Here is a 20,399-nt window from a genome sequence, read left to right as displayed (position 1 = left end):
GATCACCATTTTGCCTCTAGACCACAACCAAAACTGCCTCCAAAACTTGCCTCCGACCAAAACTGTTCAAGGAGGAGGTCTTGGGAGGACCGGAGATTACATGAGGGAAGGTATTGAGAGATTACCGTATTTTCCGGCGTATAAGACGACTGGGCGTATAAGACGACCCCCCAACTTTTCCAGTTAAAATATAAAATCTTCTTAAAAGTCGGGGGTCTTCTTATACGCCGTATGTCATCTTATAGGGCCGGTGACTAATGTGCCTTTTGGGGGGGGGGAGTGGTCCTGATGAAGACGAGGGGGCGTCTCACAGGAAAGTGCGTGGAGTATCCCCCATTACCTCATCGTAGCGCTGCAGCGTGGGGTCTCTGTGCTGGGAGCGGCGGCGGCTGCTCCTCTTTGTGCCACGTGGGTGCTGTGCTGTGGGGCGGCGGCTCCTCTTCTGCAGTGTGGGGCCTCTGTGCTGTGGGGCGGCGGCTCCTCTTCTGCAGTGTGGGGCCTCTGTGCTGTGGGGCAGCGGCGGCGAATCTTCATGCCGTCAGTCGGGGCTCCTCCAGCATCTCCTCCAGGCCCGGAGGCACCTGTATCTCCATTGCTGCGATGCGGTGGCCTCCGGGAAAATGGCCGCTGGGGGCGGCGCGTGCTCAGATTCAGATCTCGTCCCGAGATCTCGGGAGACGAGATCTGAATCTGAGCAGCGGCCATTTTCCCGGAGGCCACCGCATCGCACCAATGGAGCTGCCGGCGGGGCCTCCGGGCTTTAAGGAGATGCCGGAGGAGCCCCGACGCTGCAAGAAGAGTCGCCGCCGCTGCCCCACAGCACAGAGGCCCCACACTGCAGAAGAGGAGCCGTCGCCCCACAGCACCCACGCGGCACAAAGAGGAGCAGCCGCCGCCGCTCCCAGCACAGAGACCCCACGCTGCAGCGCTACGATGAGGTAATGGAGGATAGTCCACGCACTTTCCTGTGAGACGCCCCCTCGTCGTCATCAGGACCACTCCCCCACCCACCATATACACCCGGCGTACAAGACGATACCCGGCGTATAAGACGACCCCCGACTTTTAAGAAGATTTTCAGGGGTTGAAAAGTCGTCTTATACGCCGGAAAATACGGTAGTTCAGCGGAGAAAGGTTATCGATGACTTTGTAGGTCGGTGTTAGTAGTTGAAACTGGATACACTGGGAATTTGGGAGCCAGTGAAGGGATTTGCAAAGAGGGGAAGCAGGGGAATAGCGAGGAGAGAGATTAATTAGTCGGGAAGCAGAGTTAAGGGTGGATTGGAGGGGTGCGGGAGTGTTAAAAAATAGGCCACAGAGGGGTATGTTGCAATAGTCGAGGCGGGAGATGACTAGGGCATGCACAAGCATTTTGGTAGAGTGTGGGTTGAGGAAAGGACGGAATCTGGAAATATTTTCGAGCTGGAGGCTACAGGAGGTGGCGAGAGCTTGGATGTGCGGATTGAACGACAGGGCAGAGTCAAGGGTTACTCTGAGGCAGCGGATGTCCGGGACAGAGGAAAGTGTGATTTCATTTATTTTGATAGATAGATCAGGCAGGGAAGATGTGTGAGATGGAGGAAAGATAATTAGCTCAGATTTAGTTTAGCCAAATGACAGCGTACGTACAATGTGCCGACAAGATAGAAAATCACTTGAAGAAAAATATTATGATGGCCTGTAAGAGAAAGCGGAGGGTGATGATGCTGTTGGCTTCCTAGAACCCTGAGATCTTATCGGATGAATCTCCCTTCTCTCCCTTCTGTGCTGCTGAATGTGATCATATGGTCCCTACAAGACCAGGTCCAGTCTTTCTGGCCAAACTAGTTGCATACCAGGCTTGTGAACAAGATAAAGTTACTTCATGGCAGCTGTAACCTTTTACCTAATTAAATAACAGAATTTATCTTTAAGCAACAAGAAAATGGAGTCAAAAACACAAAATGGAGAATCTAGCACAAAATGGAGAACCTTTCATAATTTGTTCCTTCACATTCCCCCCTAGATAAATTTTGTTAATTAATGTCCAGCATCAGAGATACTATCCCGAGCTCTAAGCTCGAGGGGTACTGGTCTTCACATGACTGGTGCCATGTTACCAGCCATTTTAAATACAGTTTCATTAATATCTACAAGCGAGGGAAAAATCTTATTATTTCACAGTCTAAGATATAGCAGTACAAAAAATATATAAGAAAATATATTTTCACCTTGACAATCCCCCCTAAACACTAAGTTTTTTTCCCTTAAAGAAAGATCCTTCGAGACTGTCCATGTGATGGGAAAAGGGGAGGTGGATTTCTTCATCCAGACACCTCAGAAACTCTCCCCTAGCGAGAGACCTCCAGGCAGCTGAACCCTTCACTAACCTCACATGGAGTTCTCCCACTGTCCCTAAACTAAATCTCTTAGTATCATCTGAGAATGGGGGGTTTTGTCTACTCTCTTGAGGGGGACATACTTAGGGATCTCCCCTGGATCAGTACCATCGTACTCTGGTGAGTCTACTTCTTGATTGAGGAAGGTGCCAGTCGGAGTTGTTTTGGCAATAACCTTTCTATACAAGGGAATAACACAACAGAGAATTATCGATCCAACTATAAGGAGGGCAATCAGTACCAAACAAGCTTATTGAAAAAAAATCCCTTGAGCCCACCCAACCATCCGGAAAAGAAAGATGTGTCTGCTCCAGCATACATGACACGTCGTCTTATTGTCCTAATTTGTTCAACTTCTTTAGAAACCTTCAGGAGATCTTTTGGATCTACATTTCGCCATTCAGGTCTGGCTGTCTATATTTCGTCTCGTAAGTCTTTGGTCATACCGTCAATGAATGTATTTACCAATACTCTAACATCAAGTGGGTTTATGGGACTGTACCCCATGTCTTCCCATTTCAGCTGTAACCGTCCAAAGTATAGCTCTACACTCTCTCCTTTTGTCACATCTGTAAAAAGTCTTAATTTGCGTCCTAGTACATCACCTGTTTTTGTGTTCACCAACTCTCTAGGTCTGCCTAGGTGCACTTATACGTCCATCATATGGTCATTATTTGTCTGTAAAATGAGAAAGGTTGGTTCTCAGGGTCAGCCAATTGTTTTTGCATAGCTAGCTAGTCAGAGGGCCTCCAGGGATAATACTCCTGTATCTGTCTTACCCTACCTGATGTGGTTGGTTCTCTGGTGGTGGGGGTGACATGACATGCTGGTCTACAGCTCCTTCCCAAAAGGATTACTGTCAGCCTACTCCCAAAAGTTAATATCCCCACTATCCACCAACCACAATCCTGTGTCAGCTTCTTATGTCACTACATGTGATCTTGTCTGGACAGGATTCAGTGTAATTCTCTTAGGTCGGGTTGCAGCACGGGTCATACAAGTGTTAGGGCCCAGATCCTCAACTATACCCTGGAAAGCATCTTGGCTAAAATTGACAAACCTTTGTTCACTGTAATATATGTAATTGATCCATTCAACATTTTTATTAATCTGCACCTGTGGGATTATAGAAGCAATGCCGGCATAAATCTGGTTCTGGGCTTTAAACTGGTCAGGCACCCCCTTGGCACTCCAATGGCATCAATATATACTAGTGGATCTTCTTCATAACACAGCTGCAGCTGATCAAGGCTTCTCCTCTTTCTGGTAGGTTCATCAGGTATTTTTGGATCCCAAGGTAAAATCTTGAACTGCATAGCTAGTTTAACAAGGGTGCATTGACCTGTCCAGGCATTAGGCAACCTAGGACGGAGCTTACCATCTCCACATAACCAATAAATGTTATACATATACTGTGTATGTTTGATTAGCAAATCAGTATCTAGAGAACTGTTCTCTTTGCAGAAACCTGTCTCGAAGATCCCTACTGGTGTACCTGTGGTGTCGTGGGAATTATAGCAGGTGTAATTGTCAGCTAATACGGTTACTTCTCCTGGGACCTTTAGTCTAGGTTCCTTATGAATTAGTGGGACATAATCTGGGCAATCAGTGGGCTTCAGACCTTTCAACAGATTCATAACACAGGCAGTGGTGTTGTCATCAGGAAAAAGCAATGCATGTGTGTAGAGATGTGTATTCGCAGCAGCACAAGCAATACATCCTACAGAGATATTCTGGACTCTTACATTGTATCTCACCCATTCTAACCACAGGTTTTTCCTTGGGGCTGTTTGTGTTTCTATGGAGAAAACTTCTTGCCAACTGAGACCTGGAATGGGGATTACTTCATTAACTACATTTTGCAAGCGCTCACCTGGGCCTGTTTTAGCTATACTGGTAACAGGGGCCTTGGTTGGTCTGAAGCTAATATCCTGGAGCTGTATATGGCCTAAATTCCCATGGTATCCACCATTAAATACATAATGAAAATGCCTTCCCAGTACAAATGTCTGCAGGTCAGCAGATTGGGGGCTTTCAAGATTTAGGAGGAGGGGGTGACAGTTTCTACCCCATTTACAGCCTCTAAGTGGTTGCGGAAGGGCTGTAAGATGCATTCTCCCACGAAGACTCCTACCCGTCCTATCCTTAGGGAACATGGCTTCGCTAGGTTTATATCCCCAATCATCTCCCTATTCCAGGCAGCATCTGACCAATAATAACAATTATTGTTGTCATTTCTGGTAACACACATATAAAACTGGATGATCCCCTCTACCACCCGTTCAGTCTCGGGGCACTTGACTACATCGCAAAAATCAAATCGCCAGATATTTACCGGGGCCGTTAGGTTTACCCAGAGAATAGTGGGACCAGGATTCTTATTTACAATAGGGGCCGAAGAGGTAGGGGCGAGGATGGCCCCCAGTCCCAAGATCAAAAACAACAGCAACATTTCCCTTCAGTCACTACTGTGACTAAACACTGGTTCGGTCTCTTTTAGGGCTTGTTCACACTGTCCTTTTTTTGCTGAGGATTTTTCAGGTCCTGATTTGGAAAAACCGCAGTGCAAAACCGCGGTGGTTTTTACTGCGGTTTTCTGTCCTTTTTCTAATGCGGATTCCACTGCGGGTTTCCAGCTGCACTTTCCTATTGTTGCAGGTGGAAACCCGCTGCGGAATCCGCAGAAAGAATTGACATGCTGCTACTTTTTTTCCGCTGAAAATCCGCGCGGATTTTCAAGCCGAAAAAAGGAAAGTGGGCACAGCGGTTTTGGTTTTCCATAGGGTAACATTGTACTGTACCCTGCATGGAAAACGGCTGCGGATACGCAGCTGCAAATCCGCTGCGGATCCGCAGCAAAAACCGCAACGTGTGAACATAGCCTTACAGTGTGAGGCGTGGATCCAAGTGCTCTTTCCTACAAGTTTTACTGCAGTGGGAGTAACCAGGATCACCGTGTGGGGTCCTTCAAATCTTGGCTGGAGACCATCTCTGCGCACAAACTTTTTCACATACACCAGGTCTCCTGGCACAAAGGGATGGTGTCCAGGAACCTTGTCTGGGTCTGGAAGAGAACTGAAGACAGTTAAATGCACTTTGGCAAGGTGTCCATGTAAGGCCTGCACATAGCTAGTCAAGTCCTGGTACTTGAGTTGCAACTGTTGTGGAAAGAAACATTCAAGATTGGGGCTCCTGCCAAACAGAATCTCATACGGTGACAGTCCTGTCTTCCTGTTTGGGGTATATCTTACTGAAAACAAAGCTAGAGGAAGGCATTCTGTCCATGGTTTACCAGTCTCTGTCATTGCCTTCTGGATTTTAAGCTTAAGAGTTCCATTTAGTCTCTCCACTCTTCCACTGCTCTGTGGAGGGAGTATGCAATGCTTGACTTACCCCCAGTGCTGCCATTACCTCTCACATGATCTCTCCAGTAAAATGGGAACCCTGATCGCTTTCAATGACTTCAGGAACTCCATACCTGCATATGATCTCAGCCATCAGTTTCTTTGCCGCTGTCTTAGCCGTAGCTTTGGCAACTGGGTAGGCTTCTGGCCAACCTGAAAATAAATCAATGCAGACCAACACATACTCATACGTCCCTACCCTGGGTAACTGAATATAATCAATCTGCAGTCTCTGGAATGGGTTAAAGGGGAGTGTGTTTGGATGGAGTTTTCACTGTCCTACCCTGATTATGTGTGGCACATATCATGCAGCTCTGTACCTGCCTTTCTGCGCAGGTGGAAAACCCCGGGGGCAATCCATTGTTTCTGTAGGGTGTCACACATGGCCGTCTTCGAGTGGTGCACATTCCCGTGCAGAACCTGTGCCATCATTGGGTACAGTTCCTGTGGCAGGCAGATCTTTTCACCCCTCCCCCATAGTCCAGTGACGGTATCAGAGCAAGCCCCTATCTCTTGCCACCTATTTTTCTCCTCCTTACTTGCCTGTTCTTGTAACCGGGCTAAAATGTCTTTAAACACAAGTGGAGATGGTGGGGTGTCTAGGTGATGTACTTGAGAGGCTACAGGAGTGCTTGCTGCTTTCTTGGCAGCCTGGTCTGCCAGTGCGTTACCCTTTGTCCGTCCATCAGTGCCTTTGGTATGTGCCTTTTCCTTTATGATGCCTGCTTGGGTGGGAATCTGTAGTGCGTTCATAAGTTGCTGGACTGCCTCAGCATGTTTAATGGGGTGGCCATTTGCTGTCAGGAAAGTCCTGGCTCTCCAGATAGGCCCATAATCGTGTGCAATGCCAAAAAGCATACCTGGAATCAGTGTAGATATTTACAGTCTTACCTTCTGCTAGTTTGCACGCTTCTATGAGCGCCTTGAGCTCTGCTTCTTGTGCAGACATATGAGCTGGCATTGACTCTGCCTTGATTACCTCATGGTCCGAGACCACAGCATATCTGGTGCAGAAGCGTCCTTGGTCATCTTGGTGACGGGATCCATCTACAAAAAGCTCAAAATCAGCATTAGGAATAGGCACACTAAAGACAGTAGGGAGGCCAGCCGTTTCCTGAGACATCAATTCTAGACAATCATGTGGTTTGGAAATCTGATCTTGTTCCTCTGGATCCATTCTAGAAAGAAAAAGAGTGTCCTTTTTCATGTCACCTACTCCTCCCCCCTTTGGATCCATAGGAACTAGGAGAAGAGTAGCGGGGTTCAGGACATTGCACCTTTTCAAAGTCACATTAGTAGGCATGAGAATAGCACACTGAAATCGCAGCTGTCTGATCATGGACATGTGGCCAGGTTGTACTTGGTTAAGGATACTATGTACATCATGTGGGGTGGCCATAGCTTCTCCTGGCTGCAAGGGGCCATAAGCGGCAGGGCAGGCCTGACACTCTTGGGCTATGACTGGGCCCCCCTTTTTAGCTATCTGTTGGGCCAAACCACCTCTATGTGACAGGGTAGAGTCGGCTGGGTTCACTATCGCTCCCACCTGGTGGGTAATTATGTCCCCATACCTCACTGAGAAAAGAACCTGGGAGCCCTGAGGTGTGATGTAGTAGCGTGAATGACAGGGGAACCAAACTTCAGGTTCTTGGAGAGTCTGGCCTTGTAAGTGTGAAGGTTTCACGGAAAGAGGAGATCTAGGGGCCTTTCCGAGCTGGGGGGTCTGCCATCTACACGGATTAAAACAAGCTCTTGGTCTGAGAATTGACATGACGGGGCTTGAGAGGGAGTGAGATTCCCATACAGGGTTAAAAACATATTGGAGTGTGAGACTGGACTTGTGTACGGTGGGAGGAGGGCAGGAGCTGCAGTCTGTTACGTGAATCACTGATAAGGAAGCTGCATCCTTGCAGCTGCGGTGCGGTGGGGGCTAGAGAGCGAGCAGAGAATCGCTGCTGATGCAGAATGGGCTTTTGTTACAATGAGAATCCCAGATCTTTAAACACTACCATAAAACGCCCATAGAACTTCTCGGCAGTCCAGGATATATTGGTGCCTTGGCTTTAAGGGACATAGGGCTTACAGTCGGGAGTAGAGGCTTAATTTCCTGGGGAGGGACCATATTATCTAACAGGGAGCCCCCCTGTTGATCTTCAATTTACTATATATATATCAACCACTCAACTGGAAACAGGTAAATCTTTTACCAATCTTTCAATCACTTACAAATTTCCTTCTAAAACTAGACACTAGATTTCACTTTCAAATTTCCAGATTATAATATTTCTTTGTACTTCAAAACAATATTATCGCCTTAAAAAAACCACAAATCTACCAGCGCGTACTACATCAAGAAAACACAGTGAAACTCAAGAGCGCAGGCACATGCCCACTCCCTACCAGAAACACGGAGATAAGAGAAATCACAGCATTCCTGAGCGAGTCAGCACAGAAGGGAGAAAGCAACAGCGCAGCTGCTCGACCCCTCCCATCTAGTACACAGCACTGATAAGAGCTCAGTATCTTCTACACAGAAACGGATTACAGCAGTTTTCAGACTTAATTTCTACAAAACCTTCCTATGATCCTCCCTCTCCATCAACCTCTTTCCATCCTTCGTTCTTTAAGCCTCGCGCAACTCGCAGATGAGCTTGACTGCCTCTTGCCCTCCCGTGACTCTACTATTGTCTTGACTTCCACGGCATCCTCATCTAACTTGTGGGGCACGGACTTCTTCTGCTTTAAGAGACGCAACATGACTTTTACAGAATACTATGTCCTCCTGCAGTAGGCCACTGGCAGCGATATCAACACTGTGTTCTATACCACGGAACTTCGCATTCAACGTACTAGGAAAAGAGCCTCGCGCTCAATATTTCCTGTCCCTAACCTGAACAACAGTGATTAACAGACTATCCTGTCACGATATTCCAAACCGTCGGGAGGCGGTCTCCTAGTGAGAGCCCTCCACAGAAATACAGGGGGTCCCCCTCTTGGGACGTCTTAATTACCTAGTTGGTACAATATCACAGAGGCTGCATCTCCTATCCCTTTCTCTAAGCTGCCCCACAATCTACAACTTGCTCAATTTTTCACTCCACTTCACTACTAGACAATAGTCACGGGTAGGGTGGTTGAATGGAGTACAATGACCGGTGGAGGAGGTGTGGTGTACACGAGGACGCGCAGGACGCGACGTCTCTCAGTTGCTGGTTCAGAGCGTGGCACAGGATCGCGCTCGGTCTCACCACTCGACCGGTCACCCCTCAGACCCAAGGAGACCACAGACAAACCAATAACGGTTGAAACACCAGCAAGTGTGACACATACAGAGTATATGATCTCCACTTACCGTGTTTGGAGGGTGATCAGTCCTCGAGGTCAGCCACTACGGGTGTCATCCACGGACATCCAGGCATGGGTCCAGGGGGTCTCGGATCGCTGTCCACGCCCCACGTTGGTCGCGCCAAATTGTCGGGGTCGTCACGACAATAACCCTCATTCACCAGTCATTCCAAATTAAAGTATAAGCCGAACGTCTGGTACCGGATAAGAATGAGTCAGACGGATAGCTGGTTCAATCTTAGTTGATGTCCGTGCGTCTACTTGTGTCAGCAACGGTTACAGCAACTGGCTTTATTTTAGAATACACAGTACTATATCGTGTTAGAGGAAGGCGTGCATTAGGCGGGGTTTAAGCAGTATACGTCTAGTGTTCAGTCTCTTCTGATTTGTCCTAACATCTCCTGGCGTATCCTCCTTTCTTCTCATTCCTTAAGTTTCGATTTCAGAAGAAATGATACTTAACTCCTTGGAAACGAAACTAGAGTAAAGGTGAACACTGGCAGCCATCTTTAATACAATTACATTTGCAAGCAAGGGAAAAATCTTATTGTTTCACAGTATAAGATATATAAAAGTACAAAAAGGTATAAAAATGTATATTTTCACCTTGACAGGGATATGCTGGTGTAGTACTTGTCAACATACAGATTGTAGCCTTTTTGTAATAATGGAGTTATCAGCTCCCAAACGTTTTTCCAGATGTCCCCAGATAAGTAGGGCATCCTGGTGGGTTTAGTTGCTATCTTTCATAAATTAGGCTACTTTCACACTTGCGTTTGGAGCCGCTGCGGAGGGCTGTGGACTTCCTCCGTGAAGCCCCGCCCCGCCGCTAGCTCCGCCTATTTCTGCATGCAGCCGGCATGCGGCCTGTGTACCTATATTTAACATTAAATAGAGAAAAAAAAAGAGAAAAAAACCAATCAGCACTCCTAATGTGAACACGTGCAAAGCTGCAAGCTGCATCATATAGACAAAAAACACACAGCAGCGCATGTATATGAATCTAGGCCATGTGAAAACACAGACAAATATACAAGATGAATTATACCTCAAAAATATTTTTTTTTTTTTAATTTTCAAAAACCTTTTTTTTCATAAAACTTACAGTAATGAAGATTCTTAGCGCATAAATTGGCCAATTCATGTGTGCCCATCAACCACGGCAAGGTGATATTCCTCTTTATGAAAAAAATTTTTTTTTAAAATTTTTAAAAATATATATTTTTGAGGTATAATTCATACTGTATATTTGTCTGTGTTTTCACATGGCCTAGATTCATATACATGTGCTGCTGTGTGTTTTTTTGTCTATATGATGCAGCTTGCAGCTTTGCACGTGTTCACATTAGGAGTGCTGATTGGTTTTTTTTCTCTATTTAGTTATTGGATGTGGCTGCATCCAGGCTGATCTTGCACTCCTCCCATTGACCTTGCAGGTGGCGGTAATCAGCTCTACCTGCCCATAAATTGTAGGTTTAGCCCAGAGTGACATGTTTTGTCCAAAGTTGTAGGCTGGTGGCCCAAGGGTGGCATGTACGGTAGAGTAGGACCCATCAGAGGGAGATCACCTTGCCGTGGTTGATGGGCACACATGAATTGGCCAATTTATGCGCTAAGAATCTTCATTACTGTAAGTTTTATGAAACAAATTTTTTTTTGAAAAAATTAAAAAAAAATATATATTTTTGAGGTATAATTCATATTGTATATTTGTCTGTGTTTTCACATGGCCTAGATTCATATACATGTGCTGCTGTGTGTTTTTTTGTCTATATTTAACATTAGGTATGCAGGTCGGGCCGCAGTATGCGGATGCTGCCGCATGCGTCGTTTTGACGATGTGGAGACCTGCGTAGGACGCAGCTCGTAGCAATTTTTTTTTTCCGCATCGTCAAAACGACGCATGCGGCAGCATCCGCATACTGCGGCCCGACCTGCGTACCTAATGTTAAATATAGGTACACAGGCCGCATGCCGGCCGCATGCAGAAATAGGCGGTGCTAGCGGCTGAGGGCGAGGCTTCACGGAGGAAGTCCACAGCCCTCCGCAGCGGCTCCAAACGCAAGTGTGAAAGTAGCCTTAAAAAAGCTAATGTGTATCCTGTTGAACTGTCGCACATGTTATAGAGCTTTATTCTGAACCTTGCCCTCTTAGAAGGAATAAATTGCTTGAGGTGCAGTCTTCCTTTGAATTTTACAAGTGACGCATTAATGGAAATGTTTTCTTTGGGGGTGTAAAGCTTTAAGAAGTTTTCTGTCAAGTCTTCAATGATGGGTCTGATTTTCAATAGTCTGTCATGTTCTGGGGCATTTCTGGGCAGGCATTGACTCTTGTCGTTAAAATGCCGAAATCTCACGAGCATTTCATAACGGGTCTTAGGAAGAACGGCAGAAAACATTGGGGTGGCTTGAACATGGCAGTTGGACCAATAGGACCGAATGCTCATTTTTTTTAACAAGCCCCATAGCGAATGTAAGTCCTTAAAATGTAGTAGGATCATGGATTCTGGCTGATGAATTGGGACGCATATAAATTTATTTGTAGGACAGTATGCTCTAGCAAGCTAATAGAAAACTCTGAAGTGACCAAGTTATTGGGGAGACAATTGAGAAAAGCCTACTTCTTTAGCCTAACCCTAACTTTAGAATAAACCCTGACTTTAGCCTAACAGTAACCCTAACTGTAGCACTAACCCTAACCTGCCTTCTCTGTTTTTACTTTATAACAAGATCGCTGACTGACACAGCTGTTGCCAGAAGCACTTCTAACACTGTTTCTTCTCTAATCTCTCACTGACAGGAGATCTGAGGACAAACAGCGTTTTTCTCAGGCAGATCGTCCGAGGAAGTTGGTTGCTACAACAAACTTTCCTAGTGATTTGTCTCATTGGCTGGTGTGACGCTTACCTCATCAAGACCTGAACCAATCAGGTCTTGATGAGGTCTGGGGTCACAGGAACTGTTATGTGCCGGAATCCCCTCGTTATAAGGTACGTGGAAGTCCCGATGAGCACAAAACCACCGACCGTAGACAAATGGTAGCTAAATGCTGGCACTAGCAAGGCTTTGTGCAGCGCCAATGATTACGGTTGGTAGTCAAAGCGGTTAAGTTAAGGGTACCATAATTTCTATCCAGGCCTATTTCATGGGTTTTATTTATTTTTTTAATTTGTGGAAACCTGGTTGAAAAGCAATATCTGACTTTAATTTGTTCATTTTCATAGATCTCTTATTTATTACTTTAGTCAGATTAAAGTTATTTCTGTGACCATTGTGGGTTTTTCAGTCATTACACGAGGGGTACCAACAATTTTGAACAAGTGTGTAGGAGGAGTGAATATTTTGACTCCACAGCCATTTTCCGGAAATTAAGACTCAGTGGATGTTGGAGAGTGAAAATTACACATTTGCAATTTTATTACCCAGCACAGATTGTGCTCCAGGAGATACACACCGCAAATTAAGTGGATTCTCTCTATATAATATTGCTAAATACAGGGATCCTAAATGTTGTTTGAGCACACTGCAAGACTCAGAAGTGAGAGCGGATTTTGCTGGATTGGTTTATAGAAACTCTGTTGCTTTTCAACAGCCTTTGAGCCACTAATAGTGTGGAAACCTCTGTTTTTCCATTGACAGATGATGGACCTGAGTGGGGACTTGTTTTTTGTGAGATGAGAATTGGTATTATTTTTGTCTACATAACATTGATTGGTTTCTTTTTATTCGATATATGGATGGCAGAATGAACAAACAGTTGAACACCACACACTACTGGTTCATCCAACAAGGTTTTCTATTAGACTGTGAACAGTCATTGTCTTAGTAAATAAAGTTGTACATAGCTTGCCATTTGTATGGACAGTTTAAGCAGAAATGTTCAATAATATAAAACTCAAGGATATTGTGTTAAAAAAATTTGTTTCTTAGCAGATGACTGTACCAGGAGATCAGAGGGACAGTTGACATCTTCAATGTTTAAATCTGATGATCTTGAGATCCTACAAGATACAACTGAAGTGATTGCTGTTTCTACAGATATATCATCATCAATTCACACCAAAGATCTGTCATCTGATCCTATGAAACGGGTCCCATCTTCTGATTCATTACTGACTGCTAAGGAAAATCAAAATCACAAAAGAGGCAACAAAAAACAAACTGCTCCTAAAGCAAAGAAGTCATTTTCATGTTCAGAATGTGGGAAATGTTTTAACCAGAAAGGGAATCTTGTTATTCACCAGAGAATCCACACAGGGGAGAAGCCTTTTTCCTGTTCAGAATGTGGGAAAAGTTTTATCCAGAAAGGGAATCTTGTTAGTCACCAGATAATCCACACAGGGGAGAAGCCTTTTTCCTGTTCAGAATGTGGGAAAAGTTTTAACCAGAAAAGGTATCTTGTTATTCACCAGAGAACCCACACAGGGGAGAAGCCTTATTCCTGTTCAGAATGTGGGAAATGTTTTACACATAAATTGCATCTTGTTAGTCACCAGAGAACCCACACGGGGGAGAAGCCTTTTCCTTGTTCAGAATGTGGGAAATGTTTTAACCAGGAAAGGAATCTTGTTAGTCACCAGAGAACTCACACAGGGAAGAAGCCTTTTTCGTGTTCAGAATGTGGGAAATGTTTTAATCGGAAAAGGAATATTGTTATTCACCAAAGAACCCACACAGGGGAATATCCTTTTTCCTGTTCAGAATGTGGGAAATGTTTTACCCAGAAAGCAGATTTAGTTACTCACCAGATAACCCACACAGGGATGAAGCCTTTTTCATGTTCAGAATGTGGGAAAAGTTTTAACCAGAAATTGAATCTTGTTGTTCACCAGAGAATCCACACAGGGAAGAAGCCTTTTTCATGTTCAGAATGTGGGAAAAATTTTAAACAGAAAGGGAATCTTGTTATTCACCAGAGAACCCACACAGGGGAGAAGCCTTATTCCTGTTCAGAATGTGGGAAATGTTTTACCCAGAAAGCAGATTTGGTTACTCACCAGAGAAGCCACACAGGGGAGAAGCCTTTTTTCTGTTCAGAATGTGGGAAATGTTTTACCCAGAAAGCATTTTTGGTTACTCACCAGAGAAGCCACACAGGGGAGAAGCCTTTTACCTGTTCAGAATGTGGGAAAAGTTTTATCCAGAAAGGGAATCTTGTTGTTCACCAGAGAATCCACACAGGGGAGAAGCCTTTTTCCTGTTCAGAATGTGGGAAAAGTTTTATCCAGAAAGGGTATCTTGTTATTCACCAGAGAACCCACACAGGGGAGAAGCCTTATTCTTGTTCAGAATGTGGGAAATGTTTTACACATAAATTGTATCTTGTTAGTCACCAGAGAACCCACACGGGGGAGAAGCCTTTTCCTTGTTCAGAATGTGGGAAATGTTTTAACCAGGAAAGGAATCTTGTTAGTCACCAGAGAACTCACACAGGGAAGAAGCCTTTTTCGTGTTCAGAATGTGGGAAATGTTTTAACCGGAAAAGGAATCTTGTTATTCACCAAATAACCCACACAGGGGAATATCCTTTTTCCTGTTCAGAATGTGGGAAATGTTTTACCCAGAAAGCAGACTTGGCTAGGCACCATAGAACTCACACAGGGGAGAAGCCTTTTTCCTGTTCAGATTGTGGGAAATGTTTTCGCCATAAATGGCATCTTTGTAATCACCAGAGAACTCACACAGGTCAGAAGCCTTTTTCCTGTTTAAAATGTGGGAAATGTTTTAAATTGAAAGCACTTCTTGTTAAACATCAGAGCAGTCACACAGGGGAGAAGCCTTTTTCATTTTCTTAATGTGGGAAATATTTTAATTGAAAATCAACTGTTAATAAACATCAGAGACGTCACATAGGGGAGAATCCTTTTTTATGTTCATAATGTTGGAATAGTTTGAACCAAAATTGAATCTTCTTAAATTGGTTGTCTATTGTCATTCCTCGTGTTTGCTGACAAAAGGGTAAAACTAAACTTTATTAATTCCAAATGTAAAACTATACCGATAATTCACCTCTTGAAGGTTAGTCAGTAGGTGACTAATAGAAAAAACATGTACCTCACAGTTCAGTATATAGGGTGAGGTGACATATACACACTCACTCTCCAAGCCTCTCATTTCTATGTGTTTCATCATCCTCACCAAAGGCGACTCAACAGGAGACTATTTAATATTGACCTATATTCAAGAGAGACTAGACAAAAAAAAACTAGTCATGTATCATGTTATCCGTAACAGTCAGAAAACTAGCCACATATTGGCAGATCCCAGACCTCAAGCTATATACTTCGTAAGTTTATAAGCCACTGTAGTGTCCAGAATAGATAGTATGTGAAAATACAGTACAGTATAATTCTTGTGTTTTTTCTCCTATGGGGACTGCCCCAGTTTAGTATTGTAACAGCTGTTATAGTCGTGCAGACAAATTGTCCTGGACTAAACTCCGTTTTCAGATGGCCGAATATGTACCACTCGGAAAACTTACCTGCTCCAAAGATCAATAGCAGCTTCTAACTAATGGCCATGCTGAGATTTGTCAAGGAATCCAATATCGTTATAAAGGCTAGGGATGTGTGCAATCATAAGACATGAGAAGGACAGGACAGCAGCCATTTTACATAATGGCTCCATTACGAGGGACACGGATCTATCATTCTATAGGAAAACAACCTAGGGGTTTTCAGCCTCGGTTGCAAGAATACAGATCTGCTCCATTGACCATCATTGAACCATGGATACGTATGGAAAAGCCAGGTTGTGATCCTCAGATCAACTGGCCTTGTACATTGTATGGACTGTCATCTTCCTACGCTTGTCGTTACCTCTTGTCTGTGTGCATGCCACAGGTGGAGTAACCAACCCTGGAATATGAAGCTAAGCTGTGATCCTCGTATCAACTGGCCTTGTATGGACTGGCATCTTCCTACGCTTGTCGTTACCTCTGTGTGCGTACCACAGGTGAGGTAGTGACCCTGGAAGATCTGCAGTCACAGCTGCTATTTTCCCGGTGAGTCAGCGGAAGGGCGAGACTTTGAAATGTTCAACATCTTGGCTACTGTGCTGTGACTGTTCTGTGTTATCTGCCTATTTTGTGGTACAATAAAGCATTGCCACACAGTTTTACTTTCGCCCTGTGTTGCCTGAGTAGCGTTTTGCCCATGTTTAAAGGAGAGCAGGAGTTTGGCGAGATGATCCCTGGGTTCATGCCTTTTCGGCTATCGGGCGGCGCTCATAGCAATCCAGCAGTAACAACCATAGATTTCTGCTGGAGACCTCTGATTGTCATGCCAACCCATCGGTAACCTGCGATCATGTGACGGGGTCACTGATGAGCGGGATTTCCGGTGCACTTGCTGACATGTGCCAGAAGAGATGTGCTTCAGCGCTGGAGCCAGCATCAAAGGGAGGGAGTCATACATCTGCGTACATTTACGCCTGATGTCGGAAAGGGGTTAAAAGGGATTGTTTTAGGCTAGTTTCACACTAGCGTTCGGCAGGGCTGCGAATGAAAGCTGTTATGATCCCAGTGGCTTAGGATCACAAATCTAACCAGCTAAGTCAGAGATAATAGGACGAGCTCTGGGGATGTGGTAACTGGACTGACCGCAAACCTGATCCTAACCAAACACACTAAAGGTAGCCGTGGAACGTTTCCTGAAATCCTAGACGTCTCTTCACGGCCTGAGAAACTGACTACCCCTAAAGAGAAAGTACAGACCTCACTTGCCTCAGAGAAATAACCCCAAAGGTATAGAAGCCCCCACAAATAATAACGGTGAGTTAAGAGGAAAAGACAAACGCAGAGATGAAACAGATTAAGCAAATGAGGCCTGCTAACGCTAGATAGCAAAAAATAGCAAGGGATCTGTGCGGTCAGTAAAAAACCCTATGCAAGAATATCCACGCAGAGAATGCGAGAACCCCCACACCAACTAACGATGTGGGGGGAGCAACTCAGCACCCCAGAGCACCAGCAAGCAGGGAAATCACATATTAGCAAGCTGGACTAAACACATCATATACTAGGACACATCTTGAACACAGATGAGCAAAAATAAGCAAACAAAACTTAGCTTCTCTTGGAAAGACTGATAACGGATGTAGACAGGAGCAATCAGAATAGCACTGAATACAACAGGCAACAACTGAGAGTCCAAGTGAACTAAATAGGAAACCAGCTAACAGATAACGAGACAGCTGATCCAGCCTCAGACCTGCAGAATGACACTCACACAGTACCACTTGTGACCACAAGAGGGAGCCCAAAAACAGAGTTCACAACAGTACCCCCCCTTGAGGAGGGGTCACCGAACCCTCATCAAAACCCCCAGGGTGATCAGGATGAGCCACATGGAAGGCATGAACCAAATCGGCCGCATGAACATCAGAGGCGACAAACCAGGAATTATCCTCCTGACCATAGCCCTTCCACTTAACCAAATACTGAAGCCTCCGTCTCGAAATACGAGAATCCAAGATCTTCTCCACCACGTACTCCAATTCGCCCTCAACCAGCACCGGGGCAGGGGGCTCAACAGAAGGAACCACAGGCACCACATACCTCCGCAACAAAGACCTATGGAACACGTTATGAATGGCAAACGACGCTGGAAGGTCCTAACGAAACCAGGTTAAGGATTTCCAAAATCTTATAAGGACCGATGAAGCGAGGCTTGAATTTAGGAGAGGAAACCTTCATAGGAACATACCGAGAAGACAGCCATACCAAATCCCCAACACGAAGTCGGGGACCCACACCGCGACGGCGGTTGGCAAAGCGCTGAGCCTTCTCCTGTGACAACTTCAAATTGTCCACCACATGGTTCCAAATTTGCTGCAACCTATCCACCACAGAATCCAACCCAGGACAGTCAGAAGGCTCAACCTGACCCGAGGAAAAACGAAGATGAAAACCAGAATTGCAGAAAAAAGGCGAAACCAAAGTAGCAGAACTAGCCCGATTATTAAGGGCAAACTCGGCCAATGGCAAAAAAGTCACCCAATCATCCTGATCAGCAGAAACAAAACATCTTAAATAAGTCTCCAAGGTCTGATTAGTTCGCTCGGTTTGACCAGTCGTCTGAGGATGGAAGGCCGACGAAAAAGACAAATCAATGCCCATCTTAGCACAAAAGATCCGCCAAAATCTGGACACAAACTGGGATCCTCTGTCAGACACAATATTTTCAGGGATGCCGTGCAAGCGAACCACATTCTGAAAAAATAGAGGAACCAAATTGGAGGAGGAAGGCAACTTAGGCAAGGGCACCAAATGGACCATTTTAGAAAAACGATCACACACCACCCAGATGACAGACATTCTCTGAGAGACTGGAAGATCCGAAATAAAATCCATGGAAATGTGCGTCCAAGGCCTCTTCGGGACAGGCAAAGGCAAAAGCAAACCGCTGGCACGAGAACAGCAAGGCTTAGCCCGAGCACAAATCCCACAGGACTGCACAAAGGAACGCACATCCCGCGACAAGGAAGGCCACCAGAAGGACCTAGCCACCAAATCCCTGGTACCAAAAATCCCAGGATGGCCTGCCAACACCGAAGAATGAACCTCGGAAATAACTCTGCTGGTCCATCTATCTGGGACAAACAGTCTCTCTGGTGGGCAACGGTCAGGTCTATCCGCCTGAAATTTCTGCAGCACTCGTCGCAAATCTGGGGAAATGGCAGACAAAATCACTCCCTCTCTAAGGATACCAGCCGGCTCTGAAACTCCCGGAGAGTCAGGCACAAAACTCCTAGAAAGAGCATCAGCCTTCACGTTCTTCGAACCAGGCAGGTACGAGACCACGAAATCGAAACGGGAGAAAAACAACGACCAACGAGCCTGACTAGGATTCAGCCGCTTGCAGACTCGAGATAAATCAGATTTTTGTGATCAGTCAAGACCACCACACGATGCTTAGCTCCCTCGAGCCAATGTCGCCACTCCTCAAATGCCCACTTCATAGCCAACAACTCCCGATTACCAACATCATAATTCCGCTCGGCAGGCGAAAACTTTCTTGAAAAGAAAGCACAAGGCTTCATCACAGAGCAATCAGAGCTTCTCTGCGACAAAACAGCCCCTGCTCCAATCTCAGAAGCATCAACCTCGACCTGAAAAGGAAGAGAGACATCAGTTTGACACAAAACTGGAGCCGAAGAAAACCGGCGCTTCAGCTCCCGAAAGGCTCCCACGGCCGCAGGAGACCAATTAGTCACATCAGAACCCTTCTTGGTCAAATCCGTCAAGGGTTTAACCACGCCAGAAAAATTAGCAATGAAGCGACGGTAAAAATTAGCAAAACCCAAGAACTTCTGAAGACTCTTAACAGATGTAGTCTGAGTCCAGTCATGAATAGCCTGCACCTTGACTGGGTCCATCTCAATAGTAGAAGGAGAAAAAATAAAACCCAAAAAGGAAACCTTCTGTACTCCGAAGAGACATTTTGAGCCCTTCACAAACAAGGCATTAGCACGCAGGACCTGAAATACCATCCTGACCTGCTTCACATGGGACTCCCAGTCCTCAGAAAAGACCAAAATGTCATCCAGATACACAATCATAAATTTATCCAGATATTCTCGGAAGATGTCATGCATGAAGGACTGGAACACAGAAGGAGCATTAGAGAGTCCAAAAGGCATCACCAAGTACTCAAAATGGCCTTCGGGCGTATTAAATGCTGTTTTCCATTCATCCCCCTGCTTAATACGCACAAGGTTATACGCACCATGAAGATCTATCTTGGTGAACCAACTGGACCCCTTAATCCAAGCAAACAGATCAGATAATAATGGCAAAGGATACTGAAATTTGACCGTGATTTTATTTAGAAGACGATAATCTATACAAGGTCTCAGAGAACCATCCTTCTTGGCCACAAAAAAGAATCCTGCACCAAGAGGGGAGGAGGACGGGCGAATATGTCCCTTCTCTAAAGACTCCTTTGTATAACTCCGCATTGCGGCATGTTCTGGTACAGACAAATTAAAAAGTCGTCCCTTAGGGAACTTACTACCAGGAATCAAATTTATAGCACAATCACAATCCCTGTGAGGAGGCAGGGCACCGGATCTGGGCTCATCAAGTACATCCTGGTAGTCCGACAAAAACTCGGACATGAATCCCCTGGCAACCCCAACTTGAAACAGACATAGCTTTCCAATCCAGAACTGGATTATGGGCCTGCAGCCATGGCAGACCCAAAACGACCACATCATGCAGATTATGTAGCACAAGAAAGCGAATCACCTCCTGATGTACAGGAGTCATGCAC

At 45.3% G+C, this 20,399-nt stretch overlaps 1 protein-coding gene across 3 annotated transcripts in view; it reads left to right on the top strand.

Annotated features, from left to right (window-relative positions):
- The window catches only part of LOC143766857 (uncharacterized), a 35,208-nt gene extending 19,744 nt beyond the window's left edge, over positions 1–15,464 (top strand). For 2 of the 3 annotated variants that reach the window (XM_077254844.1, XM_077254845.1), the window contains exon 7: positions 13,060–15,464. In XM_077254844.1, the coding sequence (XP_077110959.1) occupies positions 13,060–14,921 (1,862 nt within the window). In that variant the 3' untranslated portion in view covers positions 14,922–15,464. Of the gene's footprint in view, positions 1–13,056 lie in introns of all 3 variants that reach the window. The other variant, XM_077254846.1, reaches the window with a different exon arrangement.
- The last annotated feature ends 4,935 nt before the right edge of the window (positions 15,465–20,399 follow it).

This window comes from Ranitomeya variabilis, chromosome 4, assembly GCF_051348905.1.
Source record: "Ranitomeya variabilis isolate aRanVar5 chromosome 4, aRanVar5.hap1, whole genome shotgun sequence".
In the NCBI taxonomy this organism is placed as follows: Eukaryota; Metazoa; Chordata; class Amphibia; order Anura; family Dendrobatidae; genus Ranitomeya; species Ranitomeya variabilis.
This window is presented reverse-complemented; position numbering and strand designations above follow the sequence as displayed.